Source organism: Dreissena polymorpha, chromosome 7, assembly GCF_020536995.1.
Source record: "Dreissena polymorpha isolate Duluth1 chromosome 7, UMN_Dpol_1.0, whole genome shotgun sequence".
Taxonomy (NCBI): domain Eukaryota; kingdom Metazoa; phylum Mollusca; class Bivalvia; order Myida; family Dreissenidae; genus Dreissena; species Dreissena polymorpha.
Genome location: NC_068361.1, coordinates 60,830,930 through 60,856,715, shown reverse-complemented (window position 1 = coordinate 60,856,715; position 25,786 = coordinate 60,830,930). Strand labels below are relative to the sequence as shown.

The window sequence follows — 25,786 nt, the reverse complement described above, 5'->3', positions numbered from 1 at the left end:
TGGTTTGTCATTACATAATTTCTACGGCCATTCCATCTCTTCCACTGATACAAGTAGGGCAGTTGCCATTCACCCGCATAAGTATGGCTCGATTGTTCATTGTCGGCTCGGGTACTACTTAAATTTATCCAGGGTACTCTTGAGTATACTTAAATGTATCCCGGGTACGGAAAATGTACTAACACGTACCCGGCCAATTTAGACTGTACCCGAATTTTATTCCCACCCAAAATCCGATGTCGTAAAACGCGCTGCGGAATACGAAACACATTTCTCTTTGAACAAAACCTGCCTCTTCATGCTTTTTTGTCCCCTATCGGTAAAACCGGAGGGGACTTATGGTTTGCGCTCTGTCTGTAAGTCAGGCTCGATTGGTCATTGTCGGCTCGGGTACTACTTACATGTGCCCCGGGTACAGTAGGTATACTAACATGTACCCCGGGTAGGGTAAATATACTAAAACGTACCCGGCGAATATTAGACTGTACCCAAGTTTTATTCCCGCCCAAAATCCGATGTCGTAAAACGCGCTACCGATTACCGTAATTACGAAACAAACTTCTATTTAAAAAAAAACTGCATAAACATGCTTTTGGAGTATCAGTTTCGATAATTTAGAGGCCATTTAACAGAAAATTTACTTAAATATGAACATAATTAAATTTAAAAAAATGATGATGATGATAATGATGATGATGATGTTGATGTGACCATAAATATTCATGAGCAATTGTTCTTAAATACGACTCTAGGAGAAACGGGTATTTATGAGTCCATGGAGTCTCGCTCTGGAAAAACAGGGCGCAATCCTTGTGCGTTAAGTTACGTCCCATATTAGCCTGTGCTGCCCGCACTCAGAGATGACATTTTACGCTTCAATTGTATTTTTTCGTTAAAAGGAAAACTCTTCTAAGCGAAAATCGCTTTTAGATTGAAATTGACGTCCCCGATTTGCCTGTGCAATCCACACAGGCTCATCTGGGACGACACTTCATGCATAAGAATTAAGCCTCGGTTTCCCAGACCGGGCTCATATATAAATATGCGTATAAATAAAGAAATGGCAATCATTTAATAACTAAATACACTCGTTGTATGATTTATTTTCCATACGCTATTGAGGATTCATGATTTTCTAAAGAAACACGTTTGTTATAGTTGCATATACATATGGTTTAAACGACATCAATATATTTAATGACGGTAATTTGCAGCTACTTCAAGTTTTTTGTCGGCAAAACGTTTTTCAGAAAAAAAAATGTTATTACAAAATAACTTTAGAAAAAACTGATTAAACGTAATGTTAAAATTTCTAACCATCGACCGGCATTTGTTTATACGTTTATGTATATGTATACGCATGCGCTTGCAATTGTATATTTATGATTTTCCCATCGATTTTCTGCCGATGTTGTACTAGATAATAACAAGCGGTTGTTCATTATTTACAATACTAGATAAAAGTATAGTGTTATGAAAAACACTTTGTTATGAAATGCATGCAACTGTTTTCAATAGAACAGTGTTATATAGATAAGTGTATGCATTATATTTTAATTATTTGACAAACAATAATTTTGCATCTTATGTAATGTGCATAAAGTTTCGTAGTTTATATGGTGTTAGAGTGAATTACCCAATTATTCCATCATTATTTCTAAACTTATATGTAAATTTATTTTGTTACTTACCTGTTCCTATTTTATTATATATCACAGATATATAAACGTTTACACAATCAGTTTTACATTTATATAATTGCCGTTTAACTATGATTTCGTTAAACCAAAACCACCCGTTTTCTATCGTCACACTGTGTGCCTTTAAAACCAGAAGCTGTAATCCATCCCAACATTGTAATGTTTAAAATACAGTCGATTTTACCACACATGTTCCGCTAAAAGTAAAATCCTGTTCAAATCAATCGTTTCATTAAAATATTGACATTAGCGCGTTTCCTTACCAAGATTTTATTTAAATATACATAAATATTTACTTACCAATGGCGAAATTAACGTCCAAATAATGGAAAACTTATAAGTGTAGCAAGGACAGTTGTAAATCAACATAGCTTATTCACTGTTACAGCAACAATGAATTAAACAGCCATGTTTGACATGCCTAGTTTGTTCTGTTATGAAGCTAAATGGTGCACGGTCAGAGATTATACAAACATTTGCACGTCCGTTATTTGATCCACGTCAATTTCAGTTATTAAAAGATCACATTTTCATACATAATATTTTGACAAACAGACGTGAAAAATATAGAATATGGTTTATATAGGCCAATAACCAGTATTGCCACAATAAAATGTACTGATCATAGATATGAACGGAATTTCAATAAGGATTATTATAATCGATCAGGAATTTCATAAGATAATCACTCGTATGAATTCCCGTCGTACAATTCAAAGTAAAGATTTACACCTTAATTATAATACAACTATGGTTCGTTTTTGTTGGGTTTGATGATGCCATAATATGTAACCTTGACTGGTTTCATGGGAAAGCAATACATTCTTAATGCAAAAATCTTGAGCATAGTTCAAAACGAAAACAAAACATTTGGTAAAAACACCATGTACGAGTATTTGTCTCTAATTTTATAACTGTAGACATGGATATTTTGTTAAAAAATATTATGCTGTATATTAAGACACACCCTGCATTACGGTTCCTTCCTGGGTCGCGTTAACGGTGATCTGAGTTTGAACTTAATTATGCTTTTGTTTAAAATCTTGTTAATTTGAATAAATTAAGTTGATATATGTACTTACTCGTAGAGTCTAGAATGGATCCAGTTTTTGTAATATTGGATACAACTAAGGTTTGCCGTAAAGGGTTAGGGTTAGGGTTAGGTTGGATCCGATTGGATTAGTTGTCACAATTTATTTTGTATCCAAAATAGACACGACCGTACTTACTTTGTTTCTTCTTGCTCGTGGAAGTAGTTATTCTGCTGCTGCATACTGGGCCCCACCTACGTCTACAGCTAAGACTAAATGTCCTACCGAACATGATATGCGGCTCGCTCTGGGAAAACCTGGTTTAATGAATGTGCAGTCCGCACAGACTAATAAGGAAAGACACTTTTCGCATAAACTGGATTTTTGCTAGGAAGAGACTTTCTTTAAAAATCATAAAAGCGGCAAGGGTCGTCCCAGATAAGTCTGTGAGTCCGCAGAGGCTAATCTGGAACGACACTTTTCGCATATGCATTATGCTGCGTTTTGCTAGAGCGAGGCTCATGTAATAAGTGCATTCTTTTTAACTGACATCAATTTATAAAAGGAAATCCAGTTCTTTCATTAAATTATGACTGTTTGAAAGCGCCTGGGTACGCATACGTTTTACTGTACGCTTAGTACAAATTTTAACTTAATTGTTCGTAAAAGTATTCGTTTTACCATGCCCGACGGTCGAACGGACGGGCAAATATACATTAACAGTAAACATCTGCGTCGATATACACACGTTTAATGCAATATAGAACTATCGATCCTTCTCAAATTAACACTGAGCTTTCAAAGAGAATACGTTTTTCTTGTGCAAACTTTTGTCGCATGTGTTTTAAACCAGGGATTTATTGCATATTTTAATGAAACAACGACTTGAAAAGTGGATATTTTTTGTCAACGCGGGTTTTTGTAGGGTTTTGTTACATTTAGGGATTTTCTTATATTCGATGTATTTTAGTCAGAAATAAAGTAAGAAATTATATGTAGGGACCGGAGAAAAACGTTTTTTATAGCGATTAATTTGATTTAACGATGTCGGGAACATCGGTGTTCATCTGCAGATTACCAGATTTGAGCAAAACTCGATTACCGTTCATGCTATTTCTCTCCGCTTGCCAAAATAAAAGAGTACACAAAACGATGCTTTTCATTTTGGTTCTTATTGTCGATGGGCTTAACGATGTAAGAAAGGTCGGGAGCCAACCGGACGTGCTCTAATGTTGAGGAGGCCTAATACTATTGTAATGGACACGAACTTTGAAACCGCGTGCATCAGAAACGTGCCTCAATGAGCTAACGAAGGAATTCTGTCGTCAATCGTTTTTTTTTTCTTGTTTGAGAATTTTCGTAAACGAAAGGTGTGCGCCCGTTCGGAACGTCATTGACTGGTTGTCGAAATTGCTTGTTATCCATCCATGCAGGCCATATGTTTACTCCTCACTGCAATAATACCAGTCGATCAAGACATACTAAGTTCGTGACCTATTTCTAAATATACGCAATATTATACACATGTCATACGTAAGATAATTATTATTGATGTTCGTTTATTTTCCATTAATGTTAACAGCTTTGTAGCTAACCGCCACTCTGTCACATAAATACTTGTAAAAATGCTTTGTATTATATTAGATAGGATGTACACTTATAATTACTTTATAATCACTTTTTTCACATGAACTTTCGATATGTTTATCATTACAAGACTGACGATATATTATGTCCAAGCCGAAATAATTTGTTTTCTTGTTCTGTTCTTAAACAATTTCTGCTAAAAAGTCTTCATGTGTAACTTGTCTACTTTACTATAGGACTTCGCTGTTTCCACCAGTGTCGTGCGAGAATCAATGTTTGTAAAATATCTAGCTGAACCCTTTACCACTTAGAAACGTATTTTGACGCATTTGGAGTACCATATAAAGTTACTAGATTCAAGTTTTAAAAGCTTCATTCCCAACCCTAGATACTGATGAGCAGCACACAGCATTAAACCTGAAAAGACTGCGAGTTACTCGCAGTCTGTTCTGGATTTATGCTGTTTCAACATAGCCATTTTCACTTTGCTTTTAAGTGGGAAAGGCTTTAATCCGTAATAAACATATCAACGTAACTGTGTTTCTATTTATATTAAGGTATGCTACACATATATTTTAAAGCGTATAATAACATTCTTGTTAAGTTAAAATACCAACATATTATGGACTTAAAACAGACAAGCGTCGTAAATAAAATCATCTGAAATTTAATTTTCCAGAGAGATTTACCTAATGGCATGAATTTTTATAATTTGTCAATTGCTTACTTACTTTATGCCGGAAAATGTCTTGTTTGAAAAAAAAACTATTCCTATTATTAGGAAAAACCTGTTAGTTGAGTTATTTTTCTATCTCTGACTGAATGAGAACGGAACGCAGTCGTGTATCATATTGTGTACACAAAGTGTTAATCTCATCGACATGTAAATAGACTGATATTTATTAACATACGACAATGACAAGTTGGTTTGTTTATGTACCTTTATTCTTCAAGTTGAATATTCAAATTCTTCTAAACACCATTTTTGTCTCTTTGAGCATATCAAATCCTTTAAAATCATAATAGAAACCCCTGCACTTTTTTGGTGGCAATGGATCCAGGTGTTAAAAATCAAATTCTTCTAAACATCGTTGTTGTCTCATTAAGGATTTCAAATCTTTTACAATCATATTAAAAAGACCTAAAACTTTTCTCGGTTGCTGCGGTTCAATGTGTGACAAATCATATCCTTATAAACATTATTGTTGTCTCTTTAAGCATTTCAAATCCTCTAAAATAATAATAAAAAAAACATAAACTTTTCTCGGTGGCTGCGGTCTCAAGGTACCGTTTTACTAAGCTACTTACGCAATTCGTAGACTTACGCACATATTTAAAATTTAGTATAGTTCCTTCAAATTCTTGCTACGTTGACATATTGTATGTTTTCATGAAATTCATCATATAATGTTACATTGCACGTAAAAATTAATTTGCATCAATCTGAAATAAATAAAATTCAATTATTTTAAAATATGTGCGTAAGTCTAAGACTTGTGTAAGTTGCTTAGTAAAACGGTACCCTGGTGTGCTAAAATCAAATCCTTCTAAACATCATTTTTGTCTCTTTGAGCATTTCATATTCTTTAAATTCGTGATAGAAAACGCCTTTGATTTCTCCTCCTTGGAAAATGGTTCCAGGTAAGAAATATTTGCCATTCAGATAAGCCCAGGCACAGGTACTATACCACCATCCTGCTTCATATAGGTACCTACTGCAGTCTACACTTTTCTCATGGTCCAAGGTGGAGAACACACGGCCATTGCTAAACGAGAATCCTCTACTGTCCCCTTAAACAAATAATATAACTTTATCGAACAACAGAAACACTTGACAATTTAGTTAAATCAATTGGCTAAATATAAGTTTTGACATACGCTTGATACTTTAATTACGCTCGCTTGGTCATTGTTTGCTCGGGTACTACATAAAAGTACCCAGGGTACTCTTAAGTATACTACAATGTGCCCCGTGAACGGAAAATACGCTTTAAGGCATCCGGTCAATATAAGACTGTACCCGAGTTTTCTTTCAGCCCAAAATCCGATGACGTAAAAATTAGGAAACAATAATCTCTTTGAACACAACCTGTCTCAACATGCTTTTTTAAGTATGAGTTTCGAGAATATTTACAGAATATTGACATAAATATGAACATTATTAATTTGAAAACAATGAGCCGACAACGACCAATTTAGCGTTAGTACTCCAAGGTACGTTTAAGTATAGTTTCCGTACCCGGGGTACATTCTATTACACTCATGATTACACGGGGTACATTTAAGTAGTACCTGAGCAAACAGTGACCAATCGAGCTGTAATTACAGATTGATCAATAGTAATCATCACTGTTCTACGTTATCCATAGTATTATTACAAGTCATATCAAATACGAAATGTCCCTTTCTAACAAATATACTTCCCTAATGTAGACCACTTTGTAGTTAGAATTGTGCTATTTTTCAAAGCATCATATCAGCAATTTATATTTGTTTTACATGTGTATACAATACAATGAATTATCCGACACATACTTATTATATATTTTAACGCATTTATGTTCTTAATGCTTTAGTTACATATTTATTAATATGTACATTCACAAATATTGTATTAAATAGGAGTAAAACATCTTTGCATTATGCCTTTACCAATGCGTGAGCCCATATTCGTTAAATGCAAAAATAACAATAGGGATAAAAGAGGATAACTTAAGCCAGCTATAAGAGCAAATATTAACTACACATGATCATACAAATAAAATCATATGTAATTGTCATGTCATTTAAATAAGAATATGAACAAAGAAGGTATAATATATCTAGTTATAAAATGAATCGACCCATTAAATATTTATAAATATACTTTGTTTAAATTTTCTTCATTTGTCGATACTTACACGTATTCAACGAAAGTACCTTCAAAATGATAAATACCAGAGTAACTTTGTAGAAAATATTATATGTATACATTTGTTTACGTTCCTGCTTTCATAAAAAAAAAAAACTTAAAAAATATTATATTATATTTTTCCACAATAACAAAATACTTTTGCAATATATGCTCAAACCCGGGTTATATTCAGAGAGTTGCATGTGCGTAAAGTGTCGTCTGAGATTAGCCTGTGCAGTCCGCACAGGCTAATCAGGGACGACACTTTCCGTTTTTATGACATTTTCTGTTTAAAGAAAGTCTTTTCTCAGCAAAAATCCAGGTTTGACGGAAAGTTTCGTCCCTGAGTAGCCTGTGCGGACTTCACAGGCTAATCTGGTACGACACTTTACGCAGATGCATTCACAGAGTTTAGAAGATTTAGAAAACAAAAGTATCATGCTACTCACTCGGACTTAATTATCTGACCGTCAAAAGGAATTTTATTATCCATAGAATTATTGATTTCTGATGTACACATTTAAATATAGTGCATTAAAATAAATAATTGGCGTCGCTCTGGAGAGCGGCGACTAATATGTAATGCATTTTTTTTCGCTTATGGGAGCAGTTATTGTACGGATCAATGTATATACTTTTGTTTGAAGAATATCTTGCATAGTGGTGATATTTTGTGTGAATTAGTGTAAATAAGTACTGCATTTGTGCCTATTATATTTATTACAACATTTATTGCCAAAAATGCAAAGTTAAGTCTTTTAATTAATAGCCAAACACAGGGACTGGGCACTAATTGAAGATCACAGGGACTGGACAAATACGCGAACCTGTGAAACTTTAAATAAATAGTCAACATTTTTGTCTGAAACTTTCAACAGTCGCCGTGGTGTAGCGGATGATGTGTCCGCATAGCGATCGGGAGTTCGATTCCCAGGCGGGGAGCTTTTTTTATTTATTTTTTATTTTATTTATATATTTAAATATATATATATATATATTATTTTAAATAGATTAAAAAAATACTGCGTTTTAAGGTAGCGCACCCCTAATAATTTCCCGCGATTTATTTTACGATCATTGCCGATTTTCAATGATCGGTTATTTCCGAGTGATGCATTTTATTTTTTTCAAGCTTCGATTTTGATATATGTTTACGTAATTCCTTTTGAATACATTATTTTCACAATAAATATTGACTTTGATCCAAATATCATCTGAAAAATACGATTTCGTGATTTCTTCAAAGATCGACGAACCTTTTTACCTGTTTACTTATGGATATCTAATTCAAGCTGGCTGTAACGTCGTGGCCGAGTGGTTAAGGCGATGGACTAGAAATCTTTTAGGATCTTCCCGCGCAGGTTCGAATCCTGCCGACATCGCATACTTTTTGCGACGCGTTTTATTTCTTTTCTAACGTAACTTGATTTAATATAGCATATATACGCTATGTTTATTGTTAAATATGTTGAGATTTGTATGCACATCCTTCAATTTTTTAAATTTAAACAACGTTATGGCTAAATTGGGTGATTTACTGCTGAAAATACGAATGATGCATGTTGCATTTTTATTTTTATTTCAAAAAGTAAACGGTAAATCTGTCTATTTCTTGGTATTTTTGCTGTATATAGTGTTTCTATAAAAACTAAGTTTAAAATATAACTTAAATGATGCTATTTTGAATTTTATGACACTTTGTTTTTAAACGACCCAATTTTTACTTGGCTGAAATCACTTACATTTCATGGCGCTCTTCCATAGATAAAAAAAATAAAATAAATGTCTGTAAAAGAATACTTATTTCATCTTGTTTAAACTTTTAACACCTTTACTGCATCTGTACACACCAACTGCTTGCCCATATTTGGAAATTTGAATAAATTATGGAACTTTAATATACCCCAGGGGTGAAAATAAACTGGACAAAAGCCGAGCGTGGGGGTGGTTTTGAAAAAATTGGTATATTTTTTTTTAAAAAGCATGGAAAGCCTACCTACAAATTTGCATGTAGTTCAGTGAAATGATGCTAATTAAGAAAATAATCAGTTAGAATATATTTGGATATGTGCCCATTCGGGGTGCGCTACCTTAATGCGACCTAAATACAACGTTGCACATTTTTATTAAAATTAATGGATGCCGCGTGGTGACAACGTTAATTAAAATTTCTTACATCTCTTAAATATCTTATAAAAAATACACGTGTTTTTATATTAACAAATAAATGCAAACAACACATCTATTTTGCATGTATTTTTGTTGTTGTTTATGGTTGTCTATAATAGGCCCTAAGTACTATCCCTACCACATATAGAGCGCGAAGCGCGACACGTATTATTGATTGTAACAATGAGTTGTGATAGAGGAAGCAGCCGCTTATCAAGGAGGAGCTGTGTCCCAGCAACCCGTTTCCCTAGAGTCAAGCACTCCTCGGAGTTTTTTTTAAGAACCACATATAGAGCGCGAAGCGCGACACGTATTATCCAGGTGGTATGGACCCTTTGGTATGGACTTTTTTTGGTGACACTATCAATGCGCATTTTGTGAGATGAAGCAGATTTTTTAAAACCTACACAGTTCTGTTCCATTAATAAAAATTGCACACGGATGCCAGTAAAAAAGGAAATGTTAATAAAATGGACTATAGAATATTTGGGGGTTACAACACAAAATCATAGATAATGGTTATTTGGGGGTTATAACACAACATCATAGATAATGGTTATTTGGGGGTTATAACACAAAATCATAAATAATGGTTATACCAGTATCTTGTTCTATTTTGATTAAAATAATCGGCCAATATATTAATATTTACAGTAGAAAAAAAATCGTTCCATGTAACTTCATTGAGTTCCTTTTACACTGAAATTCCCGACGCCCTTTGATGCTTTGCATCAATACTTATCTTGTTTAAGCTTTGTAAAAGAGTATTTTTCCTCTAAATGCGTAACACAAATTAAAATATGGTAAGCTACTTTATACACGAAAATGAGGCAAGACGATATGAAAGATATTGGGAAATAAGATAGGCCATATCAACACTGTTGCCTGCTGTAAATGATCGAACTAAGTGTCAAAAGCGGTAATAGAACCACGCGCGTTAAAGGAATTAGGTCGCTCACCTAAGACCTGGATGAACTGAACTGTTCTGAACAACTTATGTGATAATTCCGAAAAACATGTAAGAAATCTGCCTTAATGTCATAAGAACAAATCTTCTGAGCAAGTTTAATGAGGGCAAAACATATGGTTTCTTGAGTGTTTACAATATTTCACTGTAGCCATATACAGATGACTGCATTGCCTCTTTGTGGTCATGTTTCAGTTATTTTGTGTAATACAAAAAGAAAACAATCCGGGATAAATTAAAATTCAATGTCCATGGTACAAGATTGGAACTAACACTTGGAAGATGATTACCATGCACTGTGGCGTGCCAAATTCCCAACCTATGGGCCTTGATTTTAAGCGTAGAGTTTCTTTTATACCTAATGATAAAATATGACACTTCTGCAGTGAAATAACAGCAGTGTAAATAAACAAATTGTTATTTCCAACGGTGAAAATAACAAATTTTCTGAACAACTTTTTCTATTTTTAGAATATCATATCAAGATCTACTTCCCTTGTTTGACCCACTTAACACGTACTTGTTACACTAGCAGTATGTTATGCTTAACTTTGTTTGCTTATTTTAGCAAGAGCAATAAAATGTTAAAACAGTTCAGCTTTGTTTACTCGTAAACCATCAAATATTGGACTTTTTCTTTCGGCGGAGGATGATGCAAACACTAGTGGCGTCATTTTGTGTATTAAAATCCATTGAGGCACACCACGGGAGAAAGGGTAACTTTTAAGCGACAGGGAAACAGCTGTTAATAATTTTCTTGACAAAGGGGCATAGAAAAAACAGCAAATTTGATCATGTCCGTGTAAGATCGTTTGTTATTTCACTCGTGATCATAGAAAAATAATATTTTCACTCGTGGCGAAAATATATTTTCTATGATCATTCACAAAATAACAAACGATCTTACACTGACTTCAACAAATATCCTCTATATATTACACGCTTTCAAAAATATCCCTTGAATTAAGAAAGTAAACTTAACGAGTAGGACAAATGTAACACCATGGACATGCTTTGAACAAACTTGGTAGAGGACCACGATGTGAAAAACCACCGACTAAACATTTGGGCCTTGTGGTTTCAGGGGAGAAGATTGTTCAAGTTTTAACTACATGTATATACAAACATCGGAAACAAGTAACCCCAAGGGGGGGGGGGTGAATTGCTCTTTAAAAGATCACATTTTAACAAATCATATTTTGACAAAAAGATGTTAAAAATATATTATATGGTTTATATCGGCCGATAACCAGTATTGCTAGAAGAAAATATACTGATCATTGATATGAACGGAATTTCGATATGGATTTTCATTATCTATGAGGAATTTCATAAGATAATCAATTGTATGACTTCACGACGTATTTTTCAAAGTAAAGACTTGAGCCGTACTCTGTGACAATGGAGTTTAATGAATGTGCGTAAAGTGTCGTCCCAGATTAGCCTGTGCAGTCTGTACAGGCTCATCAGGGACGACATTTTCCGCCTTAACTGAATTTTTGCTAAGAAGAGACTCTCTGTAAACGAAAAATATCATACAAGCTGAAAGTGTCGTCCCTGAGTAGCCTGTGCGGATTGCATGGAAGTACGGTACATTATTTTTATTACTGACGTACTTGAACGTCATCTTTGACGTCACTTTTAACAATATGTATATACGACACTTTCGATTTCTGTCACCAAACGAATGTCACTGAGATTGTTTAAAAATATAATTTAACTGCTACGCAGAGTTGTCGTTCCATGCTCTCACATACAATCTCTGCAATGATAAGAAAATCTTACCAAATTAAGTAGGGTATTATTTTTATATTTAAGTATTATATTATGAAAAGTAGTATCATTTTCCTTTATATTTTGAAAATATTGTAAAATTAAGGTTCATAATAAAAAAATACTTTAACAAAAAAGGGGAAACATTACAACGGTTAAATTTTTTAACCAGGTGGCTCGGCTATCATCACGTGATTTGCTATGAAGGCAGGGATTTGATCCAGCTATGCTGGTTCCAGTCAATTCTCTGCGTGACGGTTGACATTTACTGTTCTAACGCGGTGACTGATTAAAAAAAAATCATTCACTGTATCGTATATAAGCATACGGTGACAAGAATAACTCTCTGATAATGTGTTTGGAGTGTCAGTATTAGTGTATAGTGTATCACTTGTTTATTGTAACGATATCATTTAATTACGGTGTTTCATATTATCGTCGAGTTATAAGACTGGATAGAAGTAGCTGGCGCTAATCACAGGCATTTGGCGTTAGTTACTACCCCCCCCAGCTTCTACCCCCCCTCTCCCCAGCTTCTACCCTCTCTCCCCACCTTCTTCCACCTCTCCCCCCCCCCCCCCTCAGCTTCTACCCCCCTCCCAAAATTCTCCACTTGTTATACAAAATAACACTATAAAGAAGTGAAACTCTAGCTGCTGGAGCAGTATTGAATTCTTATTATAAACAATTAGTTGGTCCTTTATTTAAGGCAAGTGACCGATTGCCCAAACAGTACAAAACAGCACAAAGCAGCACAATACAAAACAACATAAACACATATAAGAATAAAGCTGGGGTCACCGCCTTGGACCGGTCAATGCAAATCATTGGGGGTTTAAACCGGTTTTAGAGCGCTCAACCTCACACTTGGCCCAGCAATATTCATGATACATTTAAGTGTAAATAAAATTTACATTACATTGTAACTCAATTAAACAATAATTAAATGGAATTAAAACGCATTCACTGTAATTTCCATTTAATTACTCAATGGTAGGAAAGATACCAGAGCAACAGAGTAACAACTTTTTGAGGAACGATGAAATGAAACAAGACAAAAAAGTTAGTCGAAAATGTTTTTTTACTTATATAGGTGATATATATAAGTTAAAAAATATAATTTCGACTAACATTTGTGCTGTTTTGTATAACAAATTGACAATTTCGAGATGTTTTGGAGTGGGTAGAAGCTGGGTGAGATGGGGTAGCAACTAATGCCGAGTGCCTGTGGCGCTAACCACCACGTTGCAAGTAAATACGTCTACGATCGCGTTCCTAATTGCATGAACGCAATTGAAATTAAATTAAGTCGTTAAACTTATGAATTCTGCGTTAATATATGCGTGTACGCTTTGTGTTTTTGTGTTCCCATGTTTTCCTCATATGACATAGTTTGCGTCTTGGACTGAATACATATATCTTCACTTGTATCTTCGTCAGGGATATTTAACATTTACTAAAAACAAATTTTAAATTACCCGCTGTCCCATGCCCTTTGTCGACATGCAGCGTGTAGTTGGGTGATGCTGACAACCGGAAGTTAGGAAACACCTCATACGCCGTAGATCTGTCAGCCGCCATCAAGTCGATACGCAGTTCAGATTGTGCAGTTGAGGTCAACCAATGTATGTACTTTAAACCTGAATAAAACTCATATTCTTAGATTGACTTTAATGTATTTACTCTGCATGTTGCAAGTCTGTGCCTAAAGTATTGATTTTTTGTTTCTGTCGTCTGTGTTTTTAAATAGCGTGTATCAATAGTTTGTTAAAGCCCCATAATCTTTCAAAATCAACTAATTTTTCGTCCAATATTTTTAACAATCTCCACGCAGAGTTGTCGTTCCTTGCTCTCACATACAACTCTGCGAAAGGCTCAGACCTCCATTTTGTCTATAAAATAGATAAAACCGAACAAACGCTTTCAACGTATATTTGATTGGATATTTAAGATCGCATGCATTAAGTTAAGAAATATGACTTTTAAATGTACGATAAATCGTGCAAAAACTTGCGAGTTTTAATGCAACTCTTGAACTAATTTATTGCCAATTTACGCAGATTGAATCATTCCATGCACTTCACAAATGTAAACAATTGAACATATTTTTTTGAGTGACGTTAGGAATTGCTTCGACGTGTGTATGTATGTTGGTTTCTTAACATAAAAAAAACATATCAATTTTGTAATAATTAATTAAGACTGATATAAGAAATCATGGTATAAGATGGTTTTCTTTAATGCAGTGAATGCAATGTAACCGTCGTGCAAGACATTGTTTAGTATTCTGTAACCTCAATGATGAACGCTTGGAATGATCATGACATAAATGAGACGCTCTCATAACAATAGTCCGTTCTGAGCCCAACACAGAGGTGAATGTAATGTAACCGTCGTGCAAGAGATTGTATTTTTAAAAGAAAAGTTAACACATAAAAAATCAAGTTTCCTTAAAGCAATAACCACAATTTCACGCTTGATGTGGTCTGGTAACATAGATTTAACGAGATACAAAATGCTTGTTTTGCGTGTGTGTGCGTGTGCGTGTGTTTGTGACAATATATTCCATGTGATTTGCCCACGACGATATCCGAACATCTACGAGCGAACGCGAGATTGGCTTCGGGCAGCGTCGGAAGCATGGTGAAAACTACATCGTTCTTCATGAACACTGTTGGTTACTTGTTAACTATATAATTAAAACTAGTGTAAGGCATATTCGTTGATTTAGAGTGTTTAGGGGGCTTTAAACGGTTCCAATGCTTGACATAATAAAAAACCTAAAAACGAACCATATAAACACACACACACATATATCAAGTGTATAAGCACTGCCGAAGACTGATATAAACATAAACATAATAAACAATAATAACAGTAAGAATGATAAGTGTGTTTATATACTTATGCTTTATATGTCTGCGTTGCGATGTTTATTCGATGTTGCCGTTTGGTTAACATACAATAAAGATCACGTGGTAAGCGATATTTCGTTTTACTCTGTGAAAAAAATGCATTCGTATCCGAACATAATAATTCTTTCTAATTAGTTTGCATCTTGCGCATTTTTAAGTCGCAAAAAGGCAATATACTTTTCCCGGCTAACATTGTCGCGAATCACGATCGTCTCTGTTATTAAACATATTGTCATTTATTAAACAATATAAACAGTGATAAGACTGTTTAACAATAACGGTGACTAATACGAAAAGCATGTGTATTTAGTGTATTTCGAGAATTGTATGAATTCACGAACCGTTCTTTGTTAGTCAACGTCATTATAAACTGCGATCATTTGTTTAGATGTTGGGATTTTTGACGATGCTGCTTCAGCGAAGCAGCTCGTCTAAGTTATCATAACATGAACAAAATCTACACAATGGCGACCTATGTAAAAGACCGAGTCAGTCCGATTGACTTAGCTTAATTTTCTCAATCGGCATACCTCGCTGATTATCATTCATAAAGGTAAAGGCAGCTTGGTTCCCGTCCTCTTTCAAATCAATCGAGAGGTTCGGGACAGAAACCAGACACGAAACTGTCAGGTGGCACTTCAAACGCTGTGACGCTGGGAAAACCCCAAATGTAGTTTTTTCAGATTTGATCGAGAATGTAGCCCGCCTCCAAGTTTCGCTGAATGGGTCAAGTTCCCCACGGGTACTACTTCCCCGTACTCCCCGTTTTTTTCGTACTAAAATTTGTTCGTACCCCCAAAAAAATCCTACCCATTATTTTTTGCGTACCCAAATTTTTTTCGTACCCAAGTTTTTTTCGTACCCAATTTTTTACGTACATAATTTTTTGTCGTACCCAAATTTTTTTGGGGCATAGTTTTTTCGTACCCAAAATTTTCGTACCCAAATTTTTTTTCTTACCCACATACACAATTGTGGTGATGTAAATAAACTAAATTTTATGCTTTTATATCCATTCTCTTCAAAAGCATCGTCACACCAGTACTGTCAGTACTTTGATTTCATATGTGTTATAGGTTAATTAGAACAAATATTAATATTGTTATACTGCAAGTGTGATGATAACATTAAGAACAAAAATAAATTTAAAAAAAGTTGAAACTGTTTGTTTCCATGAATTTAAAATAAAGTCCTCAATGTGATGGATATAAGGGAAACAATAGAAAACTCTGCTACAAACAAGGTATACCAGTACTTTATATAAATATTTGTCAAGAGCCTACAACTGTTCTATTTAAATAAGAGGTAAGGTGAAATTATGTCATTACATATATCAACACAAGTTTGTGTTATTTCGTTCAAATTTGGGTCCGGTATGGGGGACCCATTCCCAATGAAAAAAGTATATATATTTTTTCCAAAAGGCACCTAAAAATTCCCAATTGAAGGTTTCAAAAATAGATATTATTTCCAAATCAGTTTTTCAAGTTGAATTTTAGAAAATATGACACTGAAATCACCTTAATGATCAATTATAAAGTTTACGTTAGCATAAAATCAACAAAAATTAATTTCCCAATTTTAGTCAAAAAGACGCGATTTTTCCCAATCCACCCGGTCCCATTCCCAAAATGTTGAAAACAACAACACTGAAACACAAGTTTCAAAGCAACTCCTAGGATGGCATACCCGTAGCCAGGGGGGGGGGGGGTGCGTTGGGTGCGTGCGCACCCAACTTTTTTGAGGAGTAAACAATATTTTGTACTATATGTTGCACCAAACTTATTCGACGCAAAAACGGTTATTTATCTTTTCCCAGAATCCAGCGAGTCTTCGTATTAATAGGCCACCGACTGGTTACCATATAATTAATTTATTGATGAAGTCATTTCCGAGATATTGCGTGATTTTTATTTACAATTTTTAACAATAGAATTGTTGAAACCAACAGAAGTTTTGACAGAAAAATGCGAGAAGATCTAAGAAGCCGGCCCTGACGAAGATGGACAGACGGTTAGCTTAAATAGTTAACTAAAAAATAGTGTTGTATTAATTCATAGATTAAAAGATAAATGATGACTTTCATTTCAGTGTTTTCTAGTTTAATAAAAAAAATGTACCATTTTCAATAGTGTTTTTTTCATTAAATTAGAACACAATATACTGTTTATCAACTAGGTCAACTTTAAACTGTCTGAAAGCTATGACAACTATAATTATAAATAAAAATTACCTGATTGTGGGTGCTATAAATTTGGTTAGTTACTCTCCCTTGAAAACAGTTTGCCATGTACACAAAGTATGAAGATACCAATGTCAATCTTTTTTTTTCATAGATAACTTTACCACCATATACATCTAAGTTTGGTAAGTATTTAACATGCTTATTTATTGTATGTTTAAATGTTACATTTTATGTTTGAAATAATAAGATATTTTCTCAAAATCATTACAAGAAAAAATAATCTGCAAAGTCATAAAGTAAAGACCTTATTCATCACATAAATTACCCAAAAGGCAGTTCAAATAATTCAAAAATATTGTTTGTGATAATTTGAAACCCTTATCTGAAACATTCATGGAATTTAAAATTCAAAGAAAGGAGTGCTAATTTTTTTTTCAAGACTTAAGTAGTACTCGGAAGGGTACTAGTTAGCGGGCATTTGTCTTTCATTTAATTCTCTTTTGAATTAACTAGTTTCAAACAATTTTAAAACAAATTAATATTGTTTTCTGATGGTGAATTGCTTTGTCTGTCTTAAAGATCATAGTTTATGCTTATTCTAAACGCTGTGTTTGGTACATTTTTATAGATATTGTAAAAATACAGAACTACATCAGTACAGTATGGTGAATGGCACACAGTATTGGAAACATGAGATCTACACCTGAAAAAGTGCATTAACTATGATTGCATAGTAAGATTTATTATTCTTTAAAGAGTAATTATGTAACCAGTTATACCATTTTGTTTAGTATTGATGCAGATTGACCCAGTATTGCTAATCAGTATTTGTTGTACAATACAATATAAGCAGGTTTAGAGCAATGCTAGGCGTCCGGTACTATCCATAGTAGCAGACAAACACTTGTTTTGAAAACAATAGATGTGTTTGTCAGAAACACAATGCCCCCTATTGCGCCGCTTTGAAGCCATATATTTGACATTTGACCTTTAAGGATGACCTTGACCTTTCACCACTCAAAATGTGCAGCTCCATGAGATACACATGCATGCCAAATATCAAGTTGCTATCTTCAATGTTGCAAAAGTTATTGCAAACTTTAACCTTGACTTTAACTAAGGTTAAAGTTGTGGGACAGAATGACAGACAGACAGACAGGCCAAAAACAATATACCCCCGATCATTCGATCCGGGGGCAAACAAAGTAAAATATGTCCTTCTAATTTGCTTGATTTATGAATAGTAGAATTTTGAAAGGTAAAATACACCAATGTTTATCAAGATTCCAAGATTCCAATAAATAATGATATTTTATACTGTTCTTATTGTTGATTTAACATTCTATACATTTGTTGTTGCATATGTAAAGTTAACAAAGTGTGTGCCCGCATACTAGTGGCGGATTAAACACCGTATACAATTATGTATTTCCGTGACTGATCAAACAGGGTGGTTATTAAAAACGGTAGTGGGGAAAACATGAATGTTATATCATATTCATGTCGATCAGTCATTGAGTACAGTCAAAAAAAGTAAAATTTCATATAAAAAATGCCCTATAACTTCAGTCTCTAGATACAGATAAAAAGTCACCAGAATGCAGGATTGTACGTTTCATTTTCAACATTTTCTAGGGGGAGGATCTCCGAACCCCCCGATGGCAGGTAGGGAACCCCCCCCCCCCCTCCCGCACCTACCCCCTTTGCCACTTCGTTGCTCAATAACAATCGTTGATGAACTTCGCACCCCTCTTTTCAAAACCCTGGCTAAGGGCCTGGATGGGTCGTCTAGCGCTCTGCAAATTTGGCAAGCCGACTTAGCTATAAATAGTAGACGCCATTTTGAGGGATAAATAAGTTCATAGCGGAAATAACTGCCCCATAATACAATTACCCATCCAGAATTCTCCGTGGACGTTTCCGAAGCCATTTTCATAGGAAGAAAAGTTTTGGAAGAAATCCACTGATCCGTTGACACGCCTCTGAAAAACCTGAAACAGAAACGTGAACATGGAGTAAACGGTTTACATTGCATATAAGATTATCATCACCATCATTATCATCATCAGCAGCAACAGCAGTGGCAAAAGAAATAATATTTAATAACTGAAGAACTATCTTCAACAATGTAAGCTTACTTATCAAGGTTGTATCTTCATCCCATTAATTAAATCACAGTGTATTTTAAAGATCCATGATATTTTCTCTGTTTCAATCTTGAACACACGTCGTTTTTGTTTTGGTTACAGACCACCAATTAAATTTATTATTGTTATACATTTTAGGCATTTAAACTGTTCGTGCAACATCGTCAGACACTTGGGTGCTGATTCAAATAAATATGGGTCGTGCTCTGTGAAAAGGGGGTTTAATGCATATGCGTTAAGTGTCGTCCCAGATTTGCCTGTGCAGTCCGCACCGGCTAATTAGGGACGACACTTTCCGTCTCAACTGGACTTTTGCTAAGAATAGACTTACGTTAAACAGAAAATATCATAAAAGCCGAAAATGTTGTCCCTGATTAGCCTATGCGGACATTACAGGCTAATCTGGGACGACACACTACGCACAAGCATTAAACCCCTTTCCACAAAGCACGGCCTATATGTTAAAATGCGTAACAGGCTGTTTCAGTGAAACAACTGGAAAATCACATTTTCGTTTTAAACACGGACAAAGAGCTTAATGCTACCATTTTTTAATTAACCATCATTTGAAACATAAAAAGTACGTGCATTTAACATAAGGAAGCTAAATAAAAATGACTCGAATAAATACCCGTGGGATAGAATAACATCGGGTGCGAATAAGGCGGACAATGCGGGCCCATTAAATTTCCAAAATCCATTGCACAATTTTAGGGAACGGGAAATCCGACGAACATCTGATCACTTTATTGTAGCCCAACCACTTTGTATTTGTTCGAAACATCAATGACTCAATTTGATAGACGTATTTTGCTTTCATTTGACGTGTTTATGAAATCATTATTCATCCGTAATAAAAAAAACACAAAAGAAAGTAAATGAACCAAAACCATTTCAGTTTGTTTTTTAACTTTAAGACTACCCTTGTGCATGTTTAAAAAAAAGTAAAATTAAAATGTCATTTTCTTCTTTGACAAAGTCCTCTTTTTTCTTAGTTTGCAAAATATTTTGCCAGGTACAACCAAACTGAACATTTGGCCATGTGTGATAAATGATGGCGGCCATTGTTGTCATGTTGCACTTGACGGTCAGAAGAAGCACATCCTTCTGCAGGCTCTGACGTTAATGTTGGTATGAAATCACTTTACAATCGTTAATTCCGGCGACTTTGATACTGATAGTCACACTTATTAAATTTAGTGTGTGTAATTCGACACTTTTGTTTAGCACTAATTATGGTGTTATGTTTTATGATTATTATGTCCGATGATTCAGTATTACTTCGATAGTACAAGCGTTTAAGTTTTAGAATAGTTTCATTATAATCATTATTACTCTCCCCCCCTCCCCCCCCCCCACACACACCGGTTCATCAGCAGGGGGGAACATACTCTTTCACGTGTTCTATCGTCCCTCACGTTTAGTTCTTATCTCTATCAATCTTCATGGAAAGTAATCATTAGATGTATTTCGTGCAATATCCTAATTCGTTACACCAAGGTCACACATGTTGAGGTAAAATATTAAGTCCTTTTTATTGTTCTGAGTAGAAATAGAAATCACTTTAATGCTAAATTAAAAACCATTATATATACGATACATTTGCATACATGTTTAAGTATAAGTTTACCGTCCATCCCCCGCCATCCGTTGTCATATCGCAGTAAACGTCTATTATCTCCTGGCTTCCTTCTAACTGTATTGCGTACACCCCACTGGCCTGGTTGGTGTTGCGTAGATCCTTGCAATCTTTTTTCAAACGATCTAAGAACAATACAGTTTATGAATAATGGCAAATACATAGTTTCATGAAATATATTGTCGAATGCAAAACATTATATGTATCCTTTATGCTATAAAAAGTCATGTAATTAATGCCTCATATTTTGGGAATGAACAGCACACAACCAGAATGTTGACTGACTGATGTTATTCTAATATTAGTAATTAGTATAATAAGTTAAGTGTGAATATATGTTTTATATTCAAATATTAAGGGTTTACATTCTGTACTTCTTAAATGTATGAATTGGACATAACAGGCATTGATTGTTTCATATTCGCACCTTAAAAATCGATAAGCTGAAGACCACAATGTAGAAAGTATTGTTGCATATATGCGAGTTATCAAAATCAATGACATGAATATCGCTACATACACTGTGTACTTGCACTGCAATTTGCGTTGCACAGATCTCCATGGCAACATGTGTGACACGTAGTTTCCGTAAGAGATCTGGTATCATCCAATATTGACCTGCCTATTATTGGTGCAACATCTAACTTGAGGTTTTCGCAATGCTGAAATATGAAGATATACCGGTACACATCGCATAAATTCATCGACGAATATTAAACATTACTGTTTAAAAAATTATGCAACTATGCAATAATGCTGTATTAAAATAAACTATACGTTTCAGATGCAGCGTCAATATTAGTATTTAGTAATTGCCCCCTTCATCTTCGGTGAAAATACAGCTATACGGTGCAGTTATACAAGTAACCAAATACAGGGTGCAGGATCACCTGACTTTGTGGGGTTCCCCCTTTTATCTGTAATGGATGTAAGTACACAGGTAAGTGGTGCTTTATTTCAAATAACTTTTTAAAACAAATTTTCATACGAACTTCAACTTGTGCATAAAAGATAGATTTTTATGCTGCTTTTGGCAATGTGAAATACAGCAGAATTACTTTATTTAATAAGCCTGTGTACTTGTTCACAAATTCCATGTGTACTGCAAGGTTATGCTTCGCGAAACGTGAAATTTTGTCACCAATTTTAGACTTTTTTAAGGATTTATTTTTATACCTAAAAATATAAACACAAACTGCAAGGAAAACTCTTGAATGCACTAACGATTTTTGCAAATGTATTTTAATAACTTGAGATATTTAAAAAAATAAAGTTCTTAACGGTGTGTTTACATTCTGTCCAGTCCATGTGTACCCCCCCCCCCCTGTTAACACTGTTGATTCTGCACCCTGAATATGCCCACACCCCAACATAACGCTTAAATAATTACAATTGTAATAACCGACTGTTTCTTATACAATGGTTATTTAATTCATTTATGCAATTCTTTTGTTATATTAAGCAAAATTAAAATTTCCCCAAATCTTTATCTATTGAATTTTAGAAGTCTACATTAATGTTTTTGAAGAACTTATAAATAATTATTAATTTTCTGGATGAGGAAGCAATCCAATTACATGCATATCTTGCCAACCTTTCCTAACTTAAATTAAATATCAATTGAAATCAAATACAATAAACGTTACAACAAATTTAGGCAATTCAAAAAGTATATGTATGTTAATTTAAAGGGGCCATTTCACGTTTCGTTAAATTGACAAAATTATAAAAAAAAGTTTTAAATTCGCACATGTTCGTTGTAGTTATGATATTTGTGAGGAAACGGTAATACTGAACATTAACCATGCTCTTAAATATCCATTTTATGCATCTTTTGACGATTAAAAAACCCGAAAATTCTAAAGCGTTGCAACGCGGAACGATTGAATAATTTGGAGAGTTCTGTTGTTGTCGTTATATTTTGTGATACTATGAGGATTGCTTATATTAAGTATAGAAATACATAATTCATTTTATCACATGCTATACCCTGTTTCCAATGTAATACAACCATTACATATTTTTTTTTATATTACACATGTGTTATACAACATTTTTAAGCGTTTCTATGGGCTTAGTTTTCGTTTATTGACCGATCGCATTTTGTTATTTTGCTGAAATGACGTTGCAACGTCAAATGACGTCACGAAATGTAAACAACATTCGGGATTTATCATAATGTTTGCGTAAATATTTATTTAATTTGCTCATTTAAAAGCATGTGATAAAAAAGATTTGACACTCGTTGTCATATCATACCATATTTATTAAACTCGTCAAGGAAATTCGTTAGTAAGCTCGCCAAAGGCTCGCTCACTAACACAATTCCTGAACTCGTTTAATTAAATTATGGTATGATATGACAACTCGTGCCAGATCATATATGTATCAGCACGGATGGCCAAGTGGTCTAAGCGATTGACTTTTACTTCAGGGGTCAGTGGTTCGAGCCCAGTTGAGGGTTACTTTTTATTTCTTCAATTGTATTCTTGTGTTTTTTTTACTGGAGCTTTGTATATCCAATGTTTACATTTATCAATATAAAACATTTCATGACAAACTTCAATAAATGCCAAAATCTGTGAAAAGGCCGTTAACACTGCACATTGCTATGTGTAAGTATATGGGTGTTAATTTAACCTACCGTCAACACTGCACATTGCGATGTGTAAGTATATTTATGTTAATTTAACCTACCGTCAACACTGCACATTGCGATGTGTAAGTATACATGTATCTATGTTAATTTAACCTACCGTCAACACTGTACATTGCGATGTGTAAGTATATGTATGTTAATTTTACCTACCGTCAACACTGCACATTGCGATGTGTAAGTATATGTATGTTAATTTAACCTACTGTCAACACTGTACAGTGCGATGTGTAAGTATATGTATGTTAATTTAACCTACCGTCAACACTGCACATTGCGATGTGTAAGTATATGTATGTTAATTATACCTACCGTCAACACTGCACATTGCGATGTGTACGTATATGAACGTTAATTTAACCTACCGTCAACACTGAACATTGCGATGTGTAAGTATATTTATGTTAATTTAACCTACCGTCAACACTGCACATTGCGATGTGTACGTATATGAACGTTAATTTAACCTACCGTCAACACTGAACATTGCGATGTGTAAGTATATCTATGTTAATTTAACTTACCGTCAACACTGCACATTGCTATGTGTAAGTATATTTATGTTAATTAACCTACCGTCAACACTGCACATTGCGATATGTAAGTATATGTATGTTAATTTAACCTACCGTCGACACTGCACATTGAGATGTGTACACCGCGTCACCAAACTCTTGCTCCTCACTAATCATGCACACCTAAATATGCCAATGAAATATACAGTACACCAATTAAAAAACACGTGTAGTGCTTTAAGCTCGTATCTAAATCAGATTTGGTAATCACGTGATATTCAGAATGTCATCGTTTATGCCGAATTAAGTATTTGTCGCCGTTTTATAACATTTATTACGTGTATTAATGTTTTACTGCCGCTCACTTTCAGGCCATATCAGCAAGAAAATTACAAGCGTTTAATTCTTATTAATATTCGCTCTATATCTCGACTTTACTTTGCTGCGAAATGTCTTAGCGGGATGACCTTAATACAGCCCACTAAGAACATTTGTGGGGAGTAAAGTCGAGATATAAAACGAATTTTGATACGAATTAAACGCTAATCACCTTTTTACTGAAATTGCTGGACATTGAGCGTCATTAAAAATTAAACAAACGTAATAAAGGGTTTACAACGGCGAAAAGTAATTGTCTCGGCATGGACGTCGCGATTTTGCCTATCACTTGATAATCCCCTTTGTAAATAATGCATTATTTAAGAAATTGTACTTGTGATGTAGCAAACGGAAACCAATAGCTGAAGTCTACCATCTGCTTGATGATTTACTGGTAGTTCATTTTAGTCAGAAGCCTCGACAAGGTGTAAACACTATTTAATATTATGCCGCATATAAATTCAATAGTTTGTATGGATTTAAGTATTTTGAAAGCTTGACGGAATAACGATTGCTCCAATTTTATGTAACATGTTTATTAACATAGTCGTTGAACATATGCGGACTTGAATTAGAGGTTAGGTCGCACAATTAGTTTGATGACTTTAGAAAAAATATTTGAGTTTAACCTTGCTATGTATGTATTTTCAGCGCTAGACTATGTGATTTCAAGCTAAGTAACTAAAAACCCAAATACTGTTACAAAAGAACACACAAATCAATCGTATCCTGTTTAGAGATAGTTAAGAGATGTGTTGTCTGCCTAGCGATCGGGAGGTAATGGGTTCGATCCCCAAGGTGGGAGCGTTCTTTAGATTTCCCAAAAGACACCAAGTGCTGGTTCAAGTCCCAGGAAACTGAGTCGAAAGTGTTTCAAATAAGCCTTAGGCTTTCTATGCAATTGAGCTAAAATAAATAGGTTCAAACTAAGAGAGAGTTTCTGAAAATAAGTGTCGTGTCTAAAGGATATGTGGTTGTCTGGGTATAACTTGCCTCTTTGCTGTTACAGAAGTCGATTGTGTGACATGAACCTGCGGTAGATTGTGCGGAACAACTGTAGCATATTGGGCCGCGACTGGACGGATAGCCTAGTACAAGAAGATGACCATCAACTTATACATAAAACGGGTATATACAATGTGTGCTTTTAAGATTATAGATAAACATTTCAATTGCTTTGGTGCACAAATGCAGCAAACTTAACAGCACCGTTTATTGAAACACTACTTCA

General features: G+C 34.5%; 2 protein-coding genes across 2 annotated transcripts in view; both read right to left on the bottom strand.

Moving 5' to 3' along the window:
• The window catches only part of LOC127839756 (beta-lactamase domain-containing protein 2-like), a 19,151-nt gene extending 16,178 nt beyond the window's left edge, over positions 1 to 2,973 (bottom strand). Inside the window, 1 exon segment of the mRNA XM_052368142.1 lies at positions 2,930 to 2,973. Coding sequence (XP_052224102.1) covers positions 2,930 to 2,973 — 44 coding nt within the window.
• Positions 2,974 to 5,855: 2,882 nt separating this feature from the next.
• Positions 5,856 to 24,354, bottom strand: LOC127839755 (microfibril-associated glycoprotein 4-like). The gene is made up of 6 exons (XM_052368140.1): positions 24,292 to 24,354; positions 21,527 to 21,668; positions 20,998 to 21,131; positions 19,115 to 19,211; positions 13,599 to 13,760; positions 5,856 to 6,109 (listed from the first exon to the last, which is right to left on the bottom strand). Exons 1-6 carry the CDS (start codon positions 24,352 to 24,354, stop codon positions 5,856 to 5,858), a joined length of 852 nt encoding a protein of 283 aa, XP_052224100.1.
• Positions 24,355 to 25,786: the final 1,432 nt, after the last annotated feature.

Bases quoted from the DNA above. Each gene is read 5' to 3' on its own strand.
- LOC127839755 (XM_052368140.1), bottom strand. From the start codon at position 24,354: ATGATTAGTGAGGAGCAAGAGTTTGGTGACGCGGTGTACACATCTCAA. The intron at 21,669-24,291 runs GTAGGTTAAATT...TTCATATTTCAG, and splicing joins CTCAATGTGCAGTGTCGACG to CATTGCGAAAACCTCAAGTT. The intron at 19,212-20,997 runs GTAAACTTATAC...TTTCTGTTTCAG, and splicing joins CGGATGGCGGGGGATGGACG to GTTTTTCAGAGGCGTGTCAA.